This window comes from Ovis aries, chromosome 11 (genome assembly GCF_016772045.2).
Source record: "Ovis aries strain OAR_USU_Benz2616 breed Rambouillet chromosome 11, ARS-UI_Ramb_v3.0, whole genome shotgun sequence".
Taxonomy (NCBI): domain Eukaryota; kingdom Metazoa; phylum Chordata; class Mammalia; order Artiodactyla; family Bovidae; genus Ovis; species Ovis aries.
The window spans coordinates 30,910,433-30,930,144 of record NC_056064.1 but is presented as its reverse complement, the minus strand read 5'-3'; the positions used below and the strand labels follow the sequence as shown (position 1 = coordinate 30,930,144).

At 42.3% G+C, this 19,712-nt stretch overlaps 1 protein-coding gene across 8 annotated transcripts in view; it reads right to left on the bottom strand.

Annotated features, from left to right (window-relative positions):
• The window catches only part of MYOCD (myocardin), an 88,384-nt gene that overhangs the window by 53,601 nt on the left and 15,071 nt on the right, over positions 1-19,712 (bottom strand). For 7 of the 8 annotated variants that reach the window (XM_027974867.2, XM_042255682.1, XM_042255681.1 and 4 more), the window contains exon 2: positions 3,631-3,696. In XM_027974867.2, the coding sequence (XP_027830668.1) occupies positions 3,631-3,696 (66 nt within the window). Of the gene's footprint in view, positions 1-3,630; positions 3,697-19,712 lie in introns of those variants that run through there. The other variant, XM_060394835.1, reaches the window with a different exon arrangement.

The following is a 19,712-nucleotide window of genomic DNA, read 5'->3' as shown; positions in this document are numbered from 1 at the left end:
AAGAGATGCAGGTTTTGGCCTCAGCTGCTGCAACAGGAGGGGACTTCAATTTCTTCTTTTTGCAATGGGCAACGGCCTTGGGTCAATCTAATGTACAACTCAAGACTAATTCTGTCCAAGGAGAGCAGGTGTTTCTGTGAACAAACTAAACCAGCAGGGCTACCTGGTAGTAACAGAAGGACAATGAACAATTCACCTGGCCAGCAGCTCTCCGCTAGAGCAATTTATAACAAGTTTGAAAATTCAGGGGGAGTACTGCAGTTATTTCCGGTGTTATGGACAATGTAAGGCTGTGTTATCATTTTACTGTGCATGCGTTTAAAGTCTCACGGTTCAAGTTTGTAAATAGGATCGCTTTGGGCTTTGGCTTTGGGATGTTTGACGCATCTCTGAGGCCTCTCCAATCCTAGTTTCGTGAAGGTTAAAGACAGTGAGACATGGACTAGGGCAGGGTTTTCAAACTCTGTTTGAAGAGGACCCTGGGGAAGAGAAACAGGGTTATCTAAAGGGGTGAGGGGGGGGCGAGTGAGTGGGGCAGAGGCCCCTGACCCTGTTCCAGCCAGTATGTGTGTGTGTGTGTAGACACACATAGCACACAATATATTTAACTATCAAAAAAACACCAAAAATCATCAAATTAGGTGATCTCCAATGACTGTCGGCTTTCCTTCCCTCCGGTCTACTCACTTTCTTCCTCCTTTCCTCTTTTCTTCTGCTTCAGAAAATTCAAATGATAGAAGGAAGACATAAAAAGCCCTCTTGGGAAATATAACTGGTCCCACCTTCTGTGTTTCTTGTACCTTTCCCCCTAAAATCTTGAGCCTCTACAAAGTACAGTTGTGCTCACAGTGGTCCCCACAGCACCCAGCATACCAGCCTGCACAGAGTCTGGGTCATCATGAAATATGTTGAATCTGATTGAGCAGAAAAGACCCAGAGACTGTGAGTTCCTGCTTCCTTCTCTAGAGCAACTGCCTTTACACACGCGTGCCTGGTGGTGGTGGGTGGCTGAGTAAAGAGACTAATGTTTAAGCTCTGGGTCAATGGGGTTACCATCTGGGCTCCCCATCTCAGCAGGTGCAGAGGCTTGTCTGGATCTGGCTTCCCCAGAAGTGCTGAGTCCCTGAGATCTAGGGGCTGGGCCTGCACGGGGCTGGGTGCACCTGCTGTAGCTCTGACAATTTTCTACAGCAGAAGTGACACGCTTGGAGAGGAGCTGGCTGAAGACTATGGGAAACTGATGCTGCTTGAGCTACCGTTCTCACTTTGCTGAATTAAAAAGGAAACGACACCGCATGACTCGTAGGACTTTCCCCCAGCAACTGTCTTCAAGACACAATGGGCTATGGATGCAAAGCTTTTGTTAAGCAGTATTTCATTAATATATACACTGTCTGATTCTGGAAATCCTGGACAAAATGAAAAAAAGGCAAAGTGTTAGGCACTTAGTCATGTCCAACTCTGCGACCCCATGGACTGTAGCCCATCAGGCTCCTCTGTCCATGGGGTTTCTCCAGGCAAGAATACTGGAGTGAGTTGCCATTCCCTTCTCCAGGGGATCTTCCTGACTCAGGGATTGAACCTGTGTCCCCTGATCTGCAGGTAGATTCTCTACCATTTGAACCACTGGGGAAGCCCCACACTATCTGATTCTGGAAATCCTGGATAACAACATATTCTATTTCCTTTGGACCCTATTCTGCAAATGGACATTAAATTTGCATACCTTACAGAGGGGTGTTATGTAAAAATGTGCCATTGGATTCATTCCTGTTTTTATTAGGTGTCTTATTTCTGAACTTTAACTCCAGAAACTTCAAAAAAAATTTTATTCTCCTCCAAATGGCAGCTGCAAGACCCAGGTTTGGATTATTTAAACATGTACGTTAAACTTTAAATCAGTTGTGAAGAGCTTGAACAGATGTAAAGGTATTGGGTCTCTCTACTTCAATTTCCTTTCCAGAATTAAGGAAAGCAATGCCCATGAAGGATTGCTGTTGTTATTGTTTAGTTGCCAAGTTGTGTCCAACTCTGTGGGACCCCGTGGACTGTAGCCAGCCAGGCTTCTCTGCCCTTGGGGTCTCCTAGGCAAGAACACTGGAGAGGCTTGCCATTTCCTTTCCAGAGGATCTTCCTGACCCGGGGATCAAACCCAAGTCTCCTTCATTGGTAGATGGGTTCTTTACCTCTACGCCACCAGGGAAGCCCCCATGAAAGAACTGATTATTTTAATCCCACTGAAACTGACGTATTCATCTTATATTTGAGGGCATGTGGTAGAGACTGTGGTCTGCTGAGAGGATCCTGGTGGATCTACACTTGTCTACATTTCACTGTTAGTGAATCGTTCTTCTAGATGGTGGTTAAACAAATTCAATTCTACATATTTGCAACAGGATTCAGAAATAAGACTGGCCTGGTCGGCTTTGAGTGCCAATGTATTTAACTGACTTGAAGCCTGTAGACTCTGAGTCTCTTCTGTGTTTGAACACCTGCCTTGCTGGGCTGGCTAAGATGAAACAGGCCACACAGCCTTGTGCCTTTGGTTTCTCATTTTAACTGTACATTTGATCGAAGCAGCCTTCCAGTTGCAGGGTGAGATCTTTCTTTTGTGCTTAGCAAATCGCTAAAAAAAGTTGTTCTGCCATAGGTCACCTGCTGTTTATTCTTTGCAGGGCTGAGCCACGAACAAAGAACTTCATCTGAACTCCCAAAGGAAAGAGTTTGAAATATTCTTAGTTCTTTTCTGGTTCTGAAGCACTGACTATACTTAAAATGTTTAGACTTTGGATCACAGGGCACAAAGGTTACTAATTGTAGGACATTCAATCAAGGGCAAATGCTTGCTTGTTGCATGCTTAACTATGAAGTCACAGTCTGGACAAGGTCCTGGATTTCTGCAGGAGTCATTATGGATTTTGACTTTTAAAATTTTAATTAAAAAATTAAAAAATTTAACTTCTGCGGGAAGAAGTTAGGAAGTGTGACCTAAAGGAGCTTACATGGTGATTCCATTTATTTGGTACTTTTCCTGTTTTTATAGCTAACCAGAAGGTAGCTTCAACTGCTAAACTTGAAGTTTTTAAGTTTCAAGGTAGGAAATTTCAAATATACCTTCCAAAAGATAGGATAATTCTTCTTCTTTGACCCAAATGATGGCCAGTAATTCAATGTTATACCATTTATACTAGAGTGGTATTGCTGCTCATTATTCCAGAAAGGAAGCAATTGACAATATTCAATTAACTGGGGACTCAAGTACTCAAATAGTTTGAAACCAAGGAGGTGAGAGAAAGATGATACAATTGACGCTTCCAGGAAGAATAGTGATTATGTCCAATTCTAAAAATAGAGGGGGATGGAGGCCCATAGAATTGTGTTTGTCTTGTAATCAAATCCACTACATTAGAATTTTAGGTACAACCTCTATGAGTAAAGGGAAGCCCTGGCAGGTGAGTAGCATTTGGGACAAAGCCTCTAAGGATTCCTGCTGACCCAGAGTCCGTGAGGATCTGGGGAGACTGATCCATGAAATTAGATTATGACCTCTGAGGTGCTTTCCAGCTCCCAAATTGCACGCCCCCCTGCCACCCCCATACAGACCAGTCCATAAGAAGCAGAGCTACTCACATGGTACGATGCCTTGGTTAGCCAGCTGTTCTTGGGTCCTTCTCTGCTGGAGTCGTAACTGTAAAACTTAGAAAAAGAAGTGTTAGTATGTGAGCTAGGCTAAGACTGATTGCGACCACTTCTATTTGCCTCGTATCTTTTTTTGCATGATCACTCTTCTCATATTATTTCTAGAACAGTTCTGAAAGTCTGAAGTGTGTGAAGGACACTTGCATTTTGTTGTAGACATGGACAAGAAAGGATGAGAGAAGCTGAGGGGTTGCAGGGTTTTCCGGCAAGTGAGTGGCCACCAGAGACTGGAAGTCCAGTCTCCTCCTCTCAGTGTGACACTGTCTCCCCCGCTATGCTACCTGGGAGATGAATGCCATCAAATGCTGCCATGAGTTCAAAACAGGAGACAGTGTAAAGAAAGTTTGGTCTCGGAAGTGTCACCTGGGTTCCAATCCCACCTGGGACTGCCCTTTCCTGGGTGGATAACTCTGGGAAAGTTGTTCAACCTCTTTGGCCCTCAGCTTTTTCATTTGTAAATGGGAACAATGCCCTGTAGGATTGCTATACTTTGATTAAAACACGTATGCAGGTTGCTTAGCAGAGTGCCTGGTACCATAAGTCATCAATAAATGGTAGCATTGGGGCTTCCCTGGAAGCCCAGTGGCTAAGACTCCATGCTTCCAGTGCTGGCGGCCCAGGGAACTAGATCCCTCAGGCTGCAACTAAGAGTTCGTATGCCACAATGAAGCTGCAAGATCCAGTGTGCTACAACTAAGACCTGGTACAGCCAAATAAATGAATGAAATAAACATTAAAATAATAAATAGTACTAACATGAGAGTCTGGAATTCACCTGGGAATTCAGAGAAGGGCCAATGGAGTCACGCTTCAGTTAGAAAATGTAAAACACTATAAACTGAACAAACTATAAATTATGGAACTTTCTGTTACTATCTGTAGCACAAGCAGATTATATATATATATCACATATATTTATGTATGTAAGTTATATATATGATATATATTATGAGTGTAATATTTTTATGATTTCCTTCTTCTCTTGTCACTTAACCCCCTAAAAGAATCTATCTTTGGACACATACATTTTCTCAGGGAGATTCAGAGTTTGCTGTCTTGATTCCTGGGTTTAAGATGCTCAGGATGAGAATAGAAACAGCAGAAATTTTCAAAAGAGGGACTGGTTTGATCACCTTATAATGAAAAGAGAGAACAAGCATTGCTTTTATGAAGAGAAAGTTCGAGTGGAGAGAAGAAAAATGAAAAGGCTATACAGCTGTCTTTCAAGTTCATTCACTATTCCACAGTGAGGCTTCAGAGCAAATGCAGTCATAAGATATACTGAGACGAGCTTCTCTGGCGGCTCAGTGGTAAAGAACCCACCTGCCAATGCAGGAGACATGGGTTCGATCTCTGATCTGGGAAGATCCCATATGCTGTGGAGCAACTAACCCTGTGCCACGTGCTGCAGAGCCCGGGAGTTGCAGCTACTGAGCCCTAGAGCCCGTGCTGTACAACAAGAGAAGCCACCACAATGAGGAGCCTGCACACCACAAGGAATAGTAGTCCCCGCTTGCCACAGCTGGAGAAAAAGCCCGTGTAATAAGGAAGACCCAGCACAAAAATATGTAAATAAATAAACATAAAAAAACCAAGATATTCTGAAAGGGTAATGAAAACAGGTAATTTTTAAAGGTGTTGCTATGGGTTTTGAACTGGCTTCTCGCCAACCTTCATGGAGAGACCAATGTTGCTCAATTGCTATCAATTCCTTTTGGAGGCTAGACTGTGCTTCGCTGAACAGTCTCATGTGACTCCATCTTAGGACTGAACACACAAAACAGAATCAAATGAAAATACAAGATTTACAGTAGAATATCTGAAGTAAAAAAAAAAAAAATTCACCAAAAGGCCTAACAAAAGAATGAGTATCAAGTCAGGACACTTGAACACAGAGCAACCTGAAGAAGAGAGAGAAAATGATGAAAAAAGTGGTCAGACCCTCAGGTTCCTGCACCCCAGTATCAAAAAGTCTGTTAATAACATCATCTCATTCAAGTTAGTTCAGTTCAGTTCAGTTCAGTTCAGTCGCTCAGTTGTGTCTGACTCTTTGCGACTAAATGGACTGCAGCATGCCAGGGTTCCCTGTCCATCACCAACTGCCAGAGCTCGCTCAAACTCATGTCTGTCGAGTCAGTGATGCCATCCAACCATCTCATCTTCTGTCATCTCCTTCTCCTCCCTGCCTTCAATCTTTCCCAGCATCAGGGTCTTTTCCAATGAGTCAGCTCTTTATATCAGGTGGCCAAAGTACTGGAGTTTCAGCTTCAGCATCAGTCCTTCCGATGAATATTCAGGACTGATTTCCTTTAGGATTGACTGATTTGATCTCCTTGCAGTCCAAGGGACTCTCAAGAGTCTTCTCCAACACCACAGTTCTAAGGCATCAATTAGATCATTAGATCTACTTGATGTATATATAATAATTGGCTCACTAGAGCCCCAGAAAGAGAGCAGAAAAATAAATAATTGCCACAGCTCCCCAAATTTGGTGAAAAACAGAAATTTACAGATTCAGAAAGTTCAACAAACCCCAAACCAGATATAGTCACAGAAAAACCACACTTAGATTCATCATAATCCAATGGCTGAAAACCAAAGAGAAGGAGAAAATCTTGAAAGTAGCCAGGAAAAACAAAACATTACATAAAGGAAAACATTGATTTAAATAACCACAGACTTCTCAGCAGAAATCAAAGTTCAGAAAATAAAACAAAATGAAAACCAAACAAAAACTATCAACCCAGAACACAGAATATCCTCTAGGAATGAAGGTGAAATAAAGGTAGTTCAGGTAGAGGAGAAAATCAGATAATTTGTTTGCTAGCAGACTTGACTACAGTAAATACTTAGGGAGATTCTTCAGGCTGAACGGAAATGATATCAGAAGGAAATCAGGGTACTCAAGAATGACTAGAGTATATCAGAAATGGCAACTAGCTGGGTAAACTGTAAAGATTATGTTCTTCTCACTAGCTAAGTGAAGCGTGGCTGGTCACCCAGCGCCCTTGGCGTTGCCCCTCTTGTCACCTGGGAGCTTCTGTAGTCCTTCCCTCCAGTGGAGGACTGGTGGGCAGGCTGTCAGGTCAGCGCTCCACGCCTAGAGGGAAAGGCCAGACGGCCAAGGGCAGGATGATCCTGGCAGTGGCATCTGTCCCTGGGAAGCGTCTCCAGGTCTGGCAAAGCTCCAAGGCTAGAGGTGGAGATTGAATGACCACATCCCTTTCTGCGCCCGCTTCCTGCTGCACCTGGGAGAGTCCTGACGCTGGGCCAAAACCGTACCGCCAGTGGCCTACACCTATGGACGCAGCTGTCCTCAGCTACTGCCCGGCCTCCATTCCTGATGGTCTCTTCGTGCTTTACTTCCCTCCCTGCTTTCAGCTTGCTGTGGTCATCTGTGTCCCCAGAGCCCTTGGCAAACCTCCACCGCTCCACTGTAGCTAAAAATACTCTGAGCAGAGGGTTGCTTTCCAGTCCAAGCCTAACCCCTGCTCCCCGGTCCAACCAGCTACACACTACAGGTATCCATGAAGCTCTCTCTTCACTTCATTTGAGGCCATATGGTTTTCTTTGGGAGGTGAAAGGGAGGGAGTTCTTGATATCTTTTCCACATCATCCCAACGTGCTCTCATATGGTTCTGGCATTCAAGTGTCAATCTGTTTTAGCTTTCAGAAACAAAGCAATTTCCCCCCTCTAGTTTTGCATTCTTCTAGTCATCGTTATCAGAATTGAGAGTCCTGTGTTTATACTCAGGTTGCTTCTTTTTTTTTTTAAGTAAGTTTCTTTATTAAAAAAATAAAAATCTCTACAATGTTATATTTAAGGACAAAACGAGATAATAAAAAACAATGTGATGTGTCCCCTGAATGTTAAAATAAAGCATGGTGATTACTGTGACCAATTTGAGTTAGGCAACATTTATGTCATTCTAGAAATTTCCATAAATTGCCTAGGAACCAATAAGTAGATCTGAGAAGATATTAAGTTTAGAACAAGAAGGAATCCTCAGTACATGCTGTTCTTTTCTACACAATACTGAGATTAGTGATTTTATCTAATCATAAAAATATCAGCTCTACTATATTAAATTCTCTTCAAGACTGATATTAGTCCAACTTAGTTTTCTTGGTGGAGAAGGAAATGGCAACCCACTCTGGTATTCTTGCCTAGAGAATCCTGTGGACAGGGGAGCCTGGTGGGCTGCTGTCCATGGGGTCACACAGAGTCGGACACGACTGAAGCAACTTAGCAGCAGCAGCAGCAGTGTTCTTGGTACAAACCCAGATGTTTATACTAATCAAGTTGCTTCTTTATTCAGAAGTTCTGGGCTCTCAATTCTGATTTTCTCATTTTTTCTGGCTTTTCCTGTCCCAGTTCTACACTATTTGAATTATTCTAGACTTAAGAATAGATGTTCATGCCTGGTAGTGAGGATCTTCTATCAACCTTCTTTTATAAACGTGTCTTGACTACTCTAGCCTGCTTTCCCACCCGCCCCCTCAAATGAATTTTAGGATGTGAGTAGCAAGTTCTGCCATCACCTCAAGAACCTACCTCTCTGGAAGCAGAGGGGATACATTGCTTTAATATTCTATAATTATAAGTGTGAACCCTAACCAGCCAGGGAAGCATTATCCTGTTTAAGATTATTAAAGAATATATAGAAACTTCAGGGTCAAGGATAGTGCAAGACCAGGAATAGGTTCTCTGAATGTAGCTGGGACTGAGACTGGATACCCAGCTCAAGAATGGGAGCTAGAAGTACTATTCACAGTAGCCAAGATATGGAGATAACCTAAACGACCATCTACAGATGAATGGATAAATAAATCTGTGGTATACACACACAATGGAATATTACTAAGCCATGAAAAAGAATGAAAAAGACTGCTATTTGCAGCAACATGGGTGGACCTCGAGATTATCACACTAAGAGAAGTAAGTCAGAAAAAGGCAAATAGCACATGATCTCACTTATACGTGGAATCCAAAATACAACACAAATGAGCACATCTGTGTGTTGGGCAAACACGTAGGAAACAGACTCCCAAACATGGAGGACAGTTGCCAAAGGGTGTTGAGGAAAGGGATGGATTGGGAGTTTAGGCTTGTAAGATGCAAACTAGTATAGAAAGAATGGATAAACAACAAGGTCCTACTGTACAGCACAGGGAACTATATTCAACATCCTGTGATAAACCATTGTGGGAAACAGTATGAAAAAGAAGATTTTATATATATATATATACCTGAATCAACTTCACTGGAGAGCAGAAATCAACACATTGTAAATCAACTCTACCTCAATAAAATACATTTTTTAAAGATGGTAGCTAGAATATGCGGAGAAGGTGATGGCATCCCGCTCCAGTACTCTTGCCTGGAAAATCCCATGGACAGAGGAGCCTGGTGGGCTGCAGTCCATGGGGTCACTAAGAGTCAGACACGACTAAGTGACTTCGCTTTCGCTTTTCACTTTGACGCATTGGAGAAGGAAACAGCAACCCACTCCAGTGTTCTTGCCTGGAGAATCTCAGGGACAGGGGAGCCTGGTGGGCTGCCGCCTATGGGGTCTCACAGAGTCAGACACGACTGAAGCGACTTAGCAGCAGCAGCAGCAGCAGCAGCAGCTAGAATATGTCTACACACCACTGGCTTGCAATCAGAACATGACAGTGGCCTGTGCCCAGCAGAGCAGAGCCAGCCAGGATGGGAAGGACCAGGTCTAGCTGGGCACGTCTCTCAAGAGTTTCAGGTAGAAGAGGAAGGAAATATAGGGATTGATGGATATAGTAACATTCCTCTTGCCACATAGACTTTGGACTCTAAAGTTTAGCCTCATGGGTGCAAATTTCAAATGAAACAATTTGGATGATAAAATGGTAACATCTGCCACACTAAACCCTATGTTTTAATGTATTTCTTCCATTGGAAGGTATCCTTTCAAATGAAGAATCAGAAGCCACTAAAACATGAAGCATGTTTCATTTTTACTGCTTCCTTGGTAACTAAGCACAAGGGACCTTCAGCTCAGTATCACTGTCCATAGTGTCTCCATAGCAACAGTCATGTAGGGTACCATTCTCACCAACACAGGTGAATGGCTCAGCCGTGTCTCTGGTTAGGATGAGGCTCCTGAATGATCCCAGGCTCTGACAGCATCACACAGAGTTGTTGCCATGGTTTTGGTGAGAAGTATTGCTTTTCTGAGGATTACAAAACACTTTATGTTCCAACCCCATGCTGGCTCATTCCTGACAGAGTGGAAAATGTGTCTCCTTGGCTGAAATGTTCCTCTTGAGTCCAGCCCAAAGATGACATTTTTAGGAAAGTTTGAGAAGAATCCTGAGGCTGTTACTGAGTCACGATAGAGTAGAAATGGATCTTTTCTATTTAAAGAGTTTTGTGCTACTGTTTGAAAATGTCACATTGCTAGGGAACAGTGGAAATGGAAAACTTTCCATTTGCCATCAACAAAGGAAGCTCGTTACTGAATGTGAAGCAGAGGAGCTGAAGAGAAGTTCTGTTACCTGTCTGACCAAAATAGAAGGAGGCTGATGGGAATTTGATTTAATAATATTGGTCTGAACAAGCTTGAAGCTCTAAAACGGGATCACTCATCTGGAATGTAGCACACATAATTTTAACTCCCACCCCCATCCCCCACTCCTACGAAGCTGTAGTTTAGACTGGTTCCAGAATCTCTCCGGATTGCAGTTTAATACAAAGCAAAAGAAGAGATTAGCTTAGTTTAGATCAGGATTTCCCCAATTTATCTTATATCAAGAGTCACCTGGGACCTGGGGGGGGGGGGGAAAGAAAACAAAATAGTATCTCGTTGGTACCTTTCCTGGAGACTATGGTCCAATAGTCCTGTGCTATATTGGAAATATATTTTAACAAACATTCTAGGAAATTCTGAGGAAAAAAAGTAGGTTTGAGATATAGATATAAGCAAATATACTATGTGAAAAAATGAGACCCCATTTTTATACTGTTTTGTGACTTTCTTTTTCATTGGTAATATACCGTCATTTTGGGGATCAGGGGTATATATGTACATCATCTTTTTTAGTGACTACAGAGTATCTGGTAATGCACCAATAACTGTTTAACAAATCTCCTTTTATTTTACATTTAATTTTTCTTCCTGCATAAGTGATGTATTTGTACTCCTTCTGGGACTAGTGGAGGGTTTCCCTTTCACTACATCCTTATTATCAATGCTATTAAAGAAGAAAAAAGCCTTACTAATTTGATTGGTATCCATTATACTTTCTAATAAGTTAGACACATTTTCATAGATTTGTTGATTATTAGTATCTTTTCTTTTGTGAATGACTTGATAACAGTCTTTGCAAAGTTTTCCACTGGCATTACATTTTCTTATAGGTTTTGGGAGAGCTATTTTTATCTGAAGCACATTAAACATAGTCATATGTTGTAAATTCCCCCTGGGTTTTAGTTTCCACTCAGTTTTGAGTGCAATGGTTTTTGGCATTTAACATTTCTATATGCAATCTTTTTAAAAGCTCTTTTATGATTTCTATCTTTGGTATATACTTTGGAAAATCCTTTTCATCTCCAGATTATATACTCATTTAAATGTTCTTATATCTTTAAGATCTGGGGTTTTGTATATGACTTTGTAATGCATCTGGAGTTAAATTTGGTATATGGTATTAAAAAAGGTTTTCATCATTTTTACAAATTGTTAACTAATTATTCTAACATAATTTCTAATCAAATGGATTTTAGATATCAATTTTGTTATACACTACATATATAACCCTTGAATCTGTTTCTACTCTTTCTTTATATTCTGACCTCAATATTTTGTTTTGTTTGCTTACAGGCTGGATTTATTCCTGACTTAAATATACATTTTGTATGGCACGGGAGTCTGATTTGGGAAACCCTCAGCTCCCCGGTTGCATAATACTTGTGTAGATGACCCAATTCAAGCCTTCAGAATGATTCCCAAGTAATTACAAGGGTCCAGAGTTTCAAACAATAAACTTATCTTCTAAAAGTATACATTTTCTAGACTTTCAGCAGTAATACTAGATGCCAAAACACATGGGACTGTATCAAAGTTTTGCGTGAACACAGATTAGAAATCTAGCATTCTGATCATACTAAGTCAAACAAGCGGAATCAGAATGTTATAAATTTTTTAGCTAGACAAAAATTCATAAAATTTCTGTATATTAATACTATATATATAGTATCAATATATACAAAAGCTTCTCTTCACAGGGCTTTTCAGGTCTATTATATTCTTCTGGGCTTCCCATGTGGTGTTAGTGGTAAAGAATCCACCTGCCAATGCAGGAGACGTCAGAAATGTGGGTTCAATCCCTGGGTTGGGAAGATTCCGCTGGAGGAAGGCATGGCAGCCCACTCCAGTGTTCTTGCCTGGAGAATCCCATGGACAGAGGAGCCTGGTGGGCTACAGTCCATGGGGTCTCAGAGAGTTGAACACTACTATGCAGGCATTTGCACACATATCCTTCTACTTCTCTGTATATTCATTTATTAATTTTTGAGAGTTTGATATTGAAATCCCACCTAAAAATCTCATTTTCTCTACTTATAAATAATTGTAATATATAGTGAAACTATATATAACCTTGTTCTGTCTTTTCTAAGTCTCCTGTAAATGTGTCTTCATGACTTCATAATTTAAAAAAATAAAAATTGAAAAATAAAGCAGCAGCTTCTATCAGCAGCAGAGGTGACATATCAAGTCAAGACAGTGCCATGTACTCATGGGCATGTTGATGTACGGCAGGCAGGGAAAGCTTGATCCAGTGAAATCTGAGTCTGAATCAGTCCTGAACTACTCATTTTATCAGAAAAGGGAGAAGACAAAAGAAGAGAAAGCAAAGATGGGCTAACAGTACAATGAGGAAGTAAAGAAGAAAGAGAGTAGGACAGAGGTTTAATTTTTTATTCTAAGAAGAGTGTTTGTGTTTGTATGAGTACTCCAGTGATGGCTCTCAGTTCATATGTATTTAACAGAATGCAAAAGATGGGTCAGATTAGGGGCACTGAGGTCCTGCTCCAGAAAGGAAGCAAGAGATGGGCCCAGTGTCTTAGTGTTTCCCAACTCTTTGGCAATTGTGAATTCTGGTTTATTACTTTCTGTCTAGGATGTGACATGGGCCCATGCAGTTGTATCACACAAAGAATCCCAAAGAAATTGCTGGGATCTGTGCATTACATTTGTATTTGGTCCATCTAAAAAAATTATTACAAAGAGCATCATCTTTATCCTTACCCACCACTCCTCCCATGCTGCCATGGAAGCAATGGCTTCCTAAGACCATCATATTATTGGTATTTGATTGATTTTCTGTTCCACCCTTCTGCCACTCAGCTTTTTTTTTCTTTCCCTACCAAATTCTCCATTTTTCTTAAGTGAATCTCTCTTAGCCTCACCTCACCCATGGTCTCTGTGCAGATAACTTGCCATCACCTCTATAGCCTCTAAGAATGCTCATATTTTCTAAAAGAACCCCAGAATGCATGGACTAGCAAGATTTTTTCCCCCAAATTTTAAATTAATTTGTATTGAAACATAACAAACATCATAACCTGACTTGTATTTATTTTACATTTAGTAAGTCATTTTTGGGTGGGAGGAGAAATAAATTTAAAAAAAAAAACACCTCAAAGAAGGTGAATGATAAACAGAAGACATGTACTCACTAAACCAATCATATATTCATCATCCATATGAATATATATATGTGATATATATGTATATATATATGGTGAATCATATATTCATCATCGTCTTTCTTCTAATGTTCCACAAAATCCAGCCCAACAATGGCATTGCCATGACTACCAGGGAAGGTGAAAGCAATTCCCTAATTTTGCTGAGTGAACCCAAGAGTCTTCTTCCAACAACATTTCAAAATAATAACACAAGGAAGTCCTCTCTGGGCCCCAGTCTTCCTTCCCATGAAGGACAGGATAGACAAAGTCAGCAATAAGTGCTCTTAAACTTAAAAAAAAAAAATCACTGAAAACTTTTTTTTTTTTTTTTCCCAAGCTGAAATCCTACATGGAAGGAAAAGCACAAACAAAATGAAACCCAGGACCAGGGTGCACAATAAATGCAGAACCTCTTGTGAAATGTCAGAGTTCTATGAATCAGAGTTTGAAAAATCATTGGATTGGATCGTCTCTAAATCTCTTCCAACTTAAATATGTTACTTTTGTGATTTTGATCTAAAAAAGTCTCAACCCTCCAAGGAGACATTGCTTAGGAACAGATGGGTTGACTTTATCCACAGAATGAGGGCTGAGGGGTGGATTACGATGCCACCTTTCCTCGGCAGAACCCTGCTTCTCCAGCCCTTCTCAGTCCTTTGAATGTCCTTGTGTGCTCAGTAGCTTCAGTCGTGTCTGGCTCTTTGCGACCCCATGGACTGTAGCCCACCAGGCTCCTCTGTCCATGGGATTCTCCAGGCAAGAATACTGGAGTGGGTTGCCATTTCCTTCTCCACTGAACCTCCTTGCAGGGGTATAAAGCCTCACGAGATGCAGGAAAGCTTCAGATTCAGAGGACCACACCCAGGTTCCTTAGCAACAACAGCAGAGGGAAGCCTTTCTCACCAGCAGATGGTGGTGGGCTGTTGCTCTGTTTCTGCATCACCTTCTTACAATGGGCTCTTGGCTCCCAGTAGAATCCTCTGAAGCCTACTTAGCAACCAGCATCCCTTGGTAACCCTGAGAGCCATCTTTCCATCAGACCTATAGCGCTGCTTTTTACTCTCGTTGCTCTATACTTTTTTCAAGTCCTGCGTATGCAACATGCCCTCTGTCTAAATACGAATTCTTTTAATCATCTGAATATTGGATAATGGGGGTCAAAGTCCAGAATCCCAGAGAAAACCAAAGTGAACTGCATTCAAAAATTGACTTGCATCTACACAGAATTCCTACTTTGTACACATGCAAAATACTTATGAGTTGCAGTTAGAAGATTACCAGAACTCTGTCGCTGAAATATATCAGTGGATGTCCCCTGCAAGTCACACGAGAGTTCAGGGGACCAGGCCCTGCTCTTCCCATGAAATAGCTGTGTGACCTTGGTCAAAGATACGTCACCTCTCCACAACTCGGCTCCTTCCTACTAAAACAAGAAGGATGAGCTGGTGATCCCAGAGGTCCCTTGGAGTGTGAATATTTCATGACCCTTGGCTTCATCTTCGACCAGGGTCTTTCTTTGTATGTCTCCAAATTCAAGCCGCTGAGATGTTTCTTAATCTCAAGAGTTTTCCCCATGAGATGATGCGACATGGCTTGGAATAGTTCTAAGCGTTATGTTCAAACTGTAGGAAAAAGGCTGCAAGAAAGAAAGCCTTCCCTCACCGATGGCTCTAAGAAGTCAGATGTGAAATGCTGGGTCTTGAAATGAACCTCCAAAAGGAAACGTGACCCCAAATACTATCACTTGTACAAAGACTCCAGAAATCTTTAGGGGTCAAATGGACCCCAGGCTAATTTGATGATCACGCAGTCTTGCATGAATCTACCAACTCAGTCTCTCAAAAAGGATTCAGTCATTCCTTGCTATTGGCTGAGGCATCTCCAGACACTGACCACGATACACAGTAATTTAAGGTGTGAATAATCTAGTGAGGAAGAAAAGACACCCACACATGAGTCAGAGAAATAAAGTGTTAGGCAACACATGATTAAAACATCCATATTCATAGGAGGCTACCAAGGATAAAAGAACAGAACCTTTACTTTTTCAAGGGAGAATCTTATTAGAAAGAGGGCTGATAAAGGGAATTGCTGACTAAGGGAAGAAGCACGCATTACAAACTAGAATATGGAATCAACATGGTACCTCCTGTCCAGGGCCAGCTTTGTGAGCATATCACCTGCCACCGGCATCCCACGAAGGGCCCTGTGCTTAGTCTAACGCTGTGTTGTCACCACCTGAAACTGTAACCATTTACAGGGCCTCACATTATAACTCTGCATCGGGCCCCACCCACTATGGAGTGTACCCCCAGAATATCACCTTGTTCCAGGAGAGGGATCCTACTGTGGGGTGGTAGGAGACGGGACTAGAAAAGGTAGTGGGGTTCATGGACAGAGGGCCTTGAATTCTATGCTGTACTGCTCAGACTTTATCCTGTAGAAAGAAGGTTATTTTTTCAAATTTTAAACTCTTTTAAAAGTTTTTTTAAATTTTAAACTTTTTTTGTATTGGGGTACAGCCGTTTCAGGTGAACAGCTAAGGGTCTCAGCCATATCTGTACATGTATCCATTCTCCCCCAAACCGTCCTCCCGTCCAGGCTTACATGACACTGAGTAAAGTTCCACGTGCTATACAGCAGCACTCTGTTGATTATTCATTTTAAATGGAGCAGTGTATACATGACCTTCCCAAACTCCCTAACTATTCCTTCTCCTCCCCACTAGGCAGCCATAAGTCTGTGAGTCTCTTTCTGTTTTGTAAGTTAAGTTCATTTTGTATCATTTCTTTTTAGATTCTACATATGAGGGATGTCATACCATAGTTCTAGAAGGTATTTTTTGGGCAGCACAGTTATATGGTAACATTGAGATTTTAGGACATCTTGTGATGTCCTCATGTTATCTTGTGATAACATGAATGGGGGAGACAGCGCTGGTGTGAAGACCCTTATCGATCCATCAGCAAAGTAAGAAAGTTCACTTAGATGTGGTGAGAGCAGAGAGAAGAGGTCAAATCTGAGAAACAAATGGAAAAGAGGAATCTCTGTGTCTTGGTAACAAATTGAAGATGGAGGGACAGAGACCGTTGAATCAAATTTACATGACAATTTCTTTCCCCAGGCTTTTGCAAAAAAAAAAAAAAAAGATAAAAATAAAATGACAAGAACTAAAGCACTGTGACTATAATTATCGGTGGAAAAACTGGTAGGGCTGTCAGGGGCCTCTGAGGCAAGGCTTTCATTCGAGAACTTGGCAGTAAGATGACTGGGTTAACATTGTTCAATCCTTCATTTTATCCACTCAATATTTACTGATCTCTTCCTAAAGGTCTAGATACCACTTTAGATATTAAAGACCTGGCTGCAAATAAAGCAGTCACAGGCTCTGCCTATGAAAATTTTTACAGCCTCGGAGGGAAAAGATGTTAAACAATTACAATTGTGGGTATATGGTGAAAGGGAAGTGGCACACCATTTTGAATCACAGTCTTTTCTGGTCTTTTTTCCCAGGAAACTAAAACAAATAAATAAATGGAGTTGTTAAGCCCATGACACTTAATTTGCTACCTTTCAATTTCACTAAACTATAGCCTACTTTGTGTGTGTGTGTGTGTGTGTGTGTGTGTGTGTGTGTGTGCGTGTGTGCGCGTGTATGTCTGCATGTGAGCAAGGGTAATTTCCATTCCCAAAAGACTTGGCTTCCCTGATGAGAAGGGGAGATTTCGACAGAGTGAAAGATAAAAAAGAGAACGTGAGAAGCAAGTGATACTTGCCTTTTGTTCCCTTCTGAATGGTTTTCCACTGAATTACAAGGCAATGCTCTTTTGACCTGCTACAGAGGTGGGTTTCGTGTAGCCTAGATGTTCCCACTGGATGGCCTCTCACCTAGCCAGGCTGGCCTTTTCCCTAAAAATTTTGGAAATAGGACTGGGAGACAGATGTCTATTTTGGAGCTGTGAGGAGTGGCCATTTTCAACCACATGAACTGGACAGATGGTGAACCTGGCTGACAGGGATGCAGAGAGCCAGTGAGAGTGCGGCTGGAGGGTGTTCCAGTCTCCAATTCCAGCCCATCCTCCTCTATGGATCAATCACGTTCCTGTTGCCGAGTTCCATGAGACATCCCAGTATGCTTATAAGCTTTTCTGTTTAAGCTTGTTCAAGAATTCTATTTAATTCTCTACTGTTTGCAAACCAAGATGCTCCCTAATGATTAGCATTGAAGAGGGACAGCCGGTGGCGGTGGAAAGTTACCAGGACAAGCAAGCAAAGCTCTGAGACCTATTTTTAAATCCTGGTTCACTAATCAAAATTCCTAAGGTATGGACCCAGGGTTTGTAAAGGTGGCCAACACACATACTGCAAAGCGTGACATTGGCAGAGCCTGGAAGCCAGGATAGGCATGTTGCAGGCAACATCTCTGAGTGGTTGTTAATGTTGCATCTTCTCTCTGTGGGGCCAGGTAAGGACCACAAGCCCTAGACGGAGCAGAGCATCAGCCAGCCGCAGGTTCTCCCCTCAGAAGGGGCAGTCGTATCTGTCCATAACGTAGGACTTGAACTTCTTTTGTTGACCTCCACCCTGGGTTTTGGGCTTCCTGGGTGGCTCAGCAGTAAAGAATCCACCCACAATGCAGGGGACATGAGTTTGATCCCTGGGTCGGGAAGATCTGCTGGAGGGGAAATGGCTTCCCCCTCCAGTGTTCTTGCCTGGGAAATCCCATGGACAGAGGAGCCTGGGGGGCTACAGTCCGTGGGGTTTAAATGAGTCAGACATGACTGAGCAACTAAAACACAACCACACCCTGGGTTTAGCTGAACCGACCTTCGGGTACAACCCCTGACTTTGACATCACTGTCTTCAAGGACACAGGCCAGTGGAGGATTTTGTGAAAAGTAACAAGCAAGGGACTTTTCTAGTGGTCCAGTGGCTAAGATTCCAGGCTCCCAATGCAGGGAGCCTAGGTTCGATCTCTGGGCAGGGAACTAGATAGCACCTGCCTCAGTTAAGAATGAGCATACTGCAACTAAAGATTCCCACATGCTGCAACTAAGACCTGGCTCAGTCAAATAAATACATATTTAATTTAAAAAAAAAGATGTTTGAAAAAAGGAAAGAAAGTAACAAGCAAGACCACCCTGGGAAGTTTCAGTAATGTTCAGGGCTGGAAGCTGATACTGTTGGACACAGACTGTTGAAATAACTGATCTCTTCTTGTCCAGCAGGTGGCCTGCCACAGAATCCTTTCCTATACCTGCCACTTCATGGCAAATAGATGGGAAAACAATGAAAACAGTGGCAGAATTTATTTATTTATTTTTTTGAGCGGCAAAATCACTGCAGATGGTGACTGCAGCCATAAAATTAAGAGACGCTTGCTACTTGGAAGAAAAGTTATGACCAACCTAGACAGCATATTAAAAAGCAGAGACATTATTTTGCCAACAAAGGCCCGTCTAGTCAAAGCTATGGTTTTCCGGTAATCATGTATGGATTGACAGTTGGACTGTAAAGAAAACTGAGCACCGAAGAATAGATGCTTTGAACTGTCATGTTGGAGAAGACTCTTGAGAGTCCCTTGGACAGCAAGGAGATCCAACCAGTCCATCCTAAAGGAAATCAGTCCTGAATATTTATTGGAAGGACTAATGCTGAAGTTGAAGCTCTAATACTTTGGCCACCTGATGCGAAGAACTGACTCATTGGAAGAGACTCTGATGCTAGGAAAGATTGAAGGCAGGAAGAGAAGGGGACAACAGAGGACGAGATGGTTGGATGACATCACTGAGTCAACAGACATGAGTTTGAGTAAGCTCTGGCAGTTGGTGACGGACGGGAAAGCCTGGGGTGCTGCCGTCCATAGGGTTGCAAAGAGTCGGACACCAGTGAGCGACTGAACTGACTGACCTGGTATTTTCCAACGCTGGGACAAACAGCCCTCCCAGGAGCAGCCTGCATCACTCATGGGTCTGATATTGTCTCGGTTGGGGTACACAGGCATCAGCCCACCTGGTACAGAGGAGACAAGCCGATGAGAGCTGAGAGAAGGTGGCCTTTTAGGCCAGGCTGTCTACATTGTTCCTGCCCCAATCCTGGCCGTGTTTCTCAAACAAGGCTGAAAGCCAGGGATTATTTTCATGTGTCCTGTTGACATCTGAGCACATCCTGCTCCTCACCTTCAGAGTCCAGGTACCAATAATAACTGTTCCCTTGGCCACTGTTACCCTGTGCACTGACATGCAGCCAAGGGGTCACAGTGACCAAGAAGGACAGAAGTGGACCG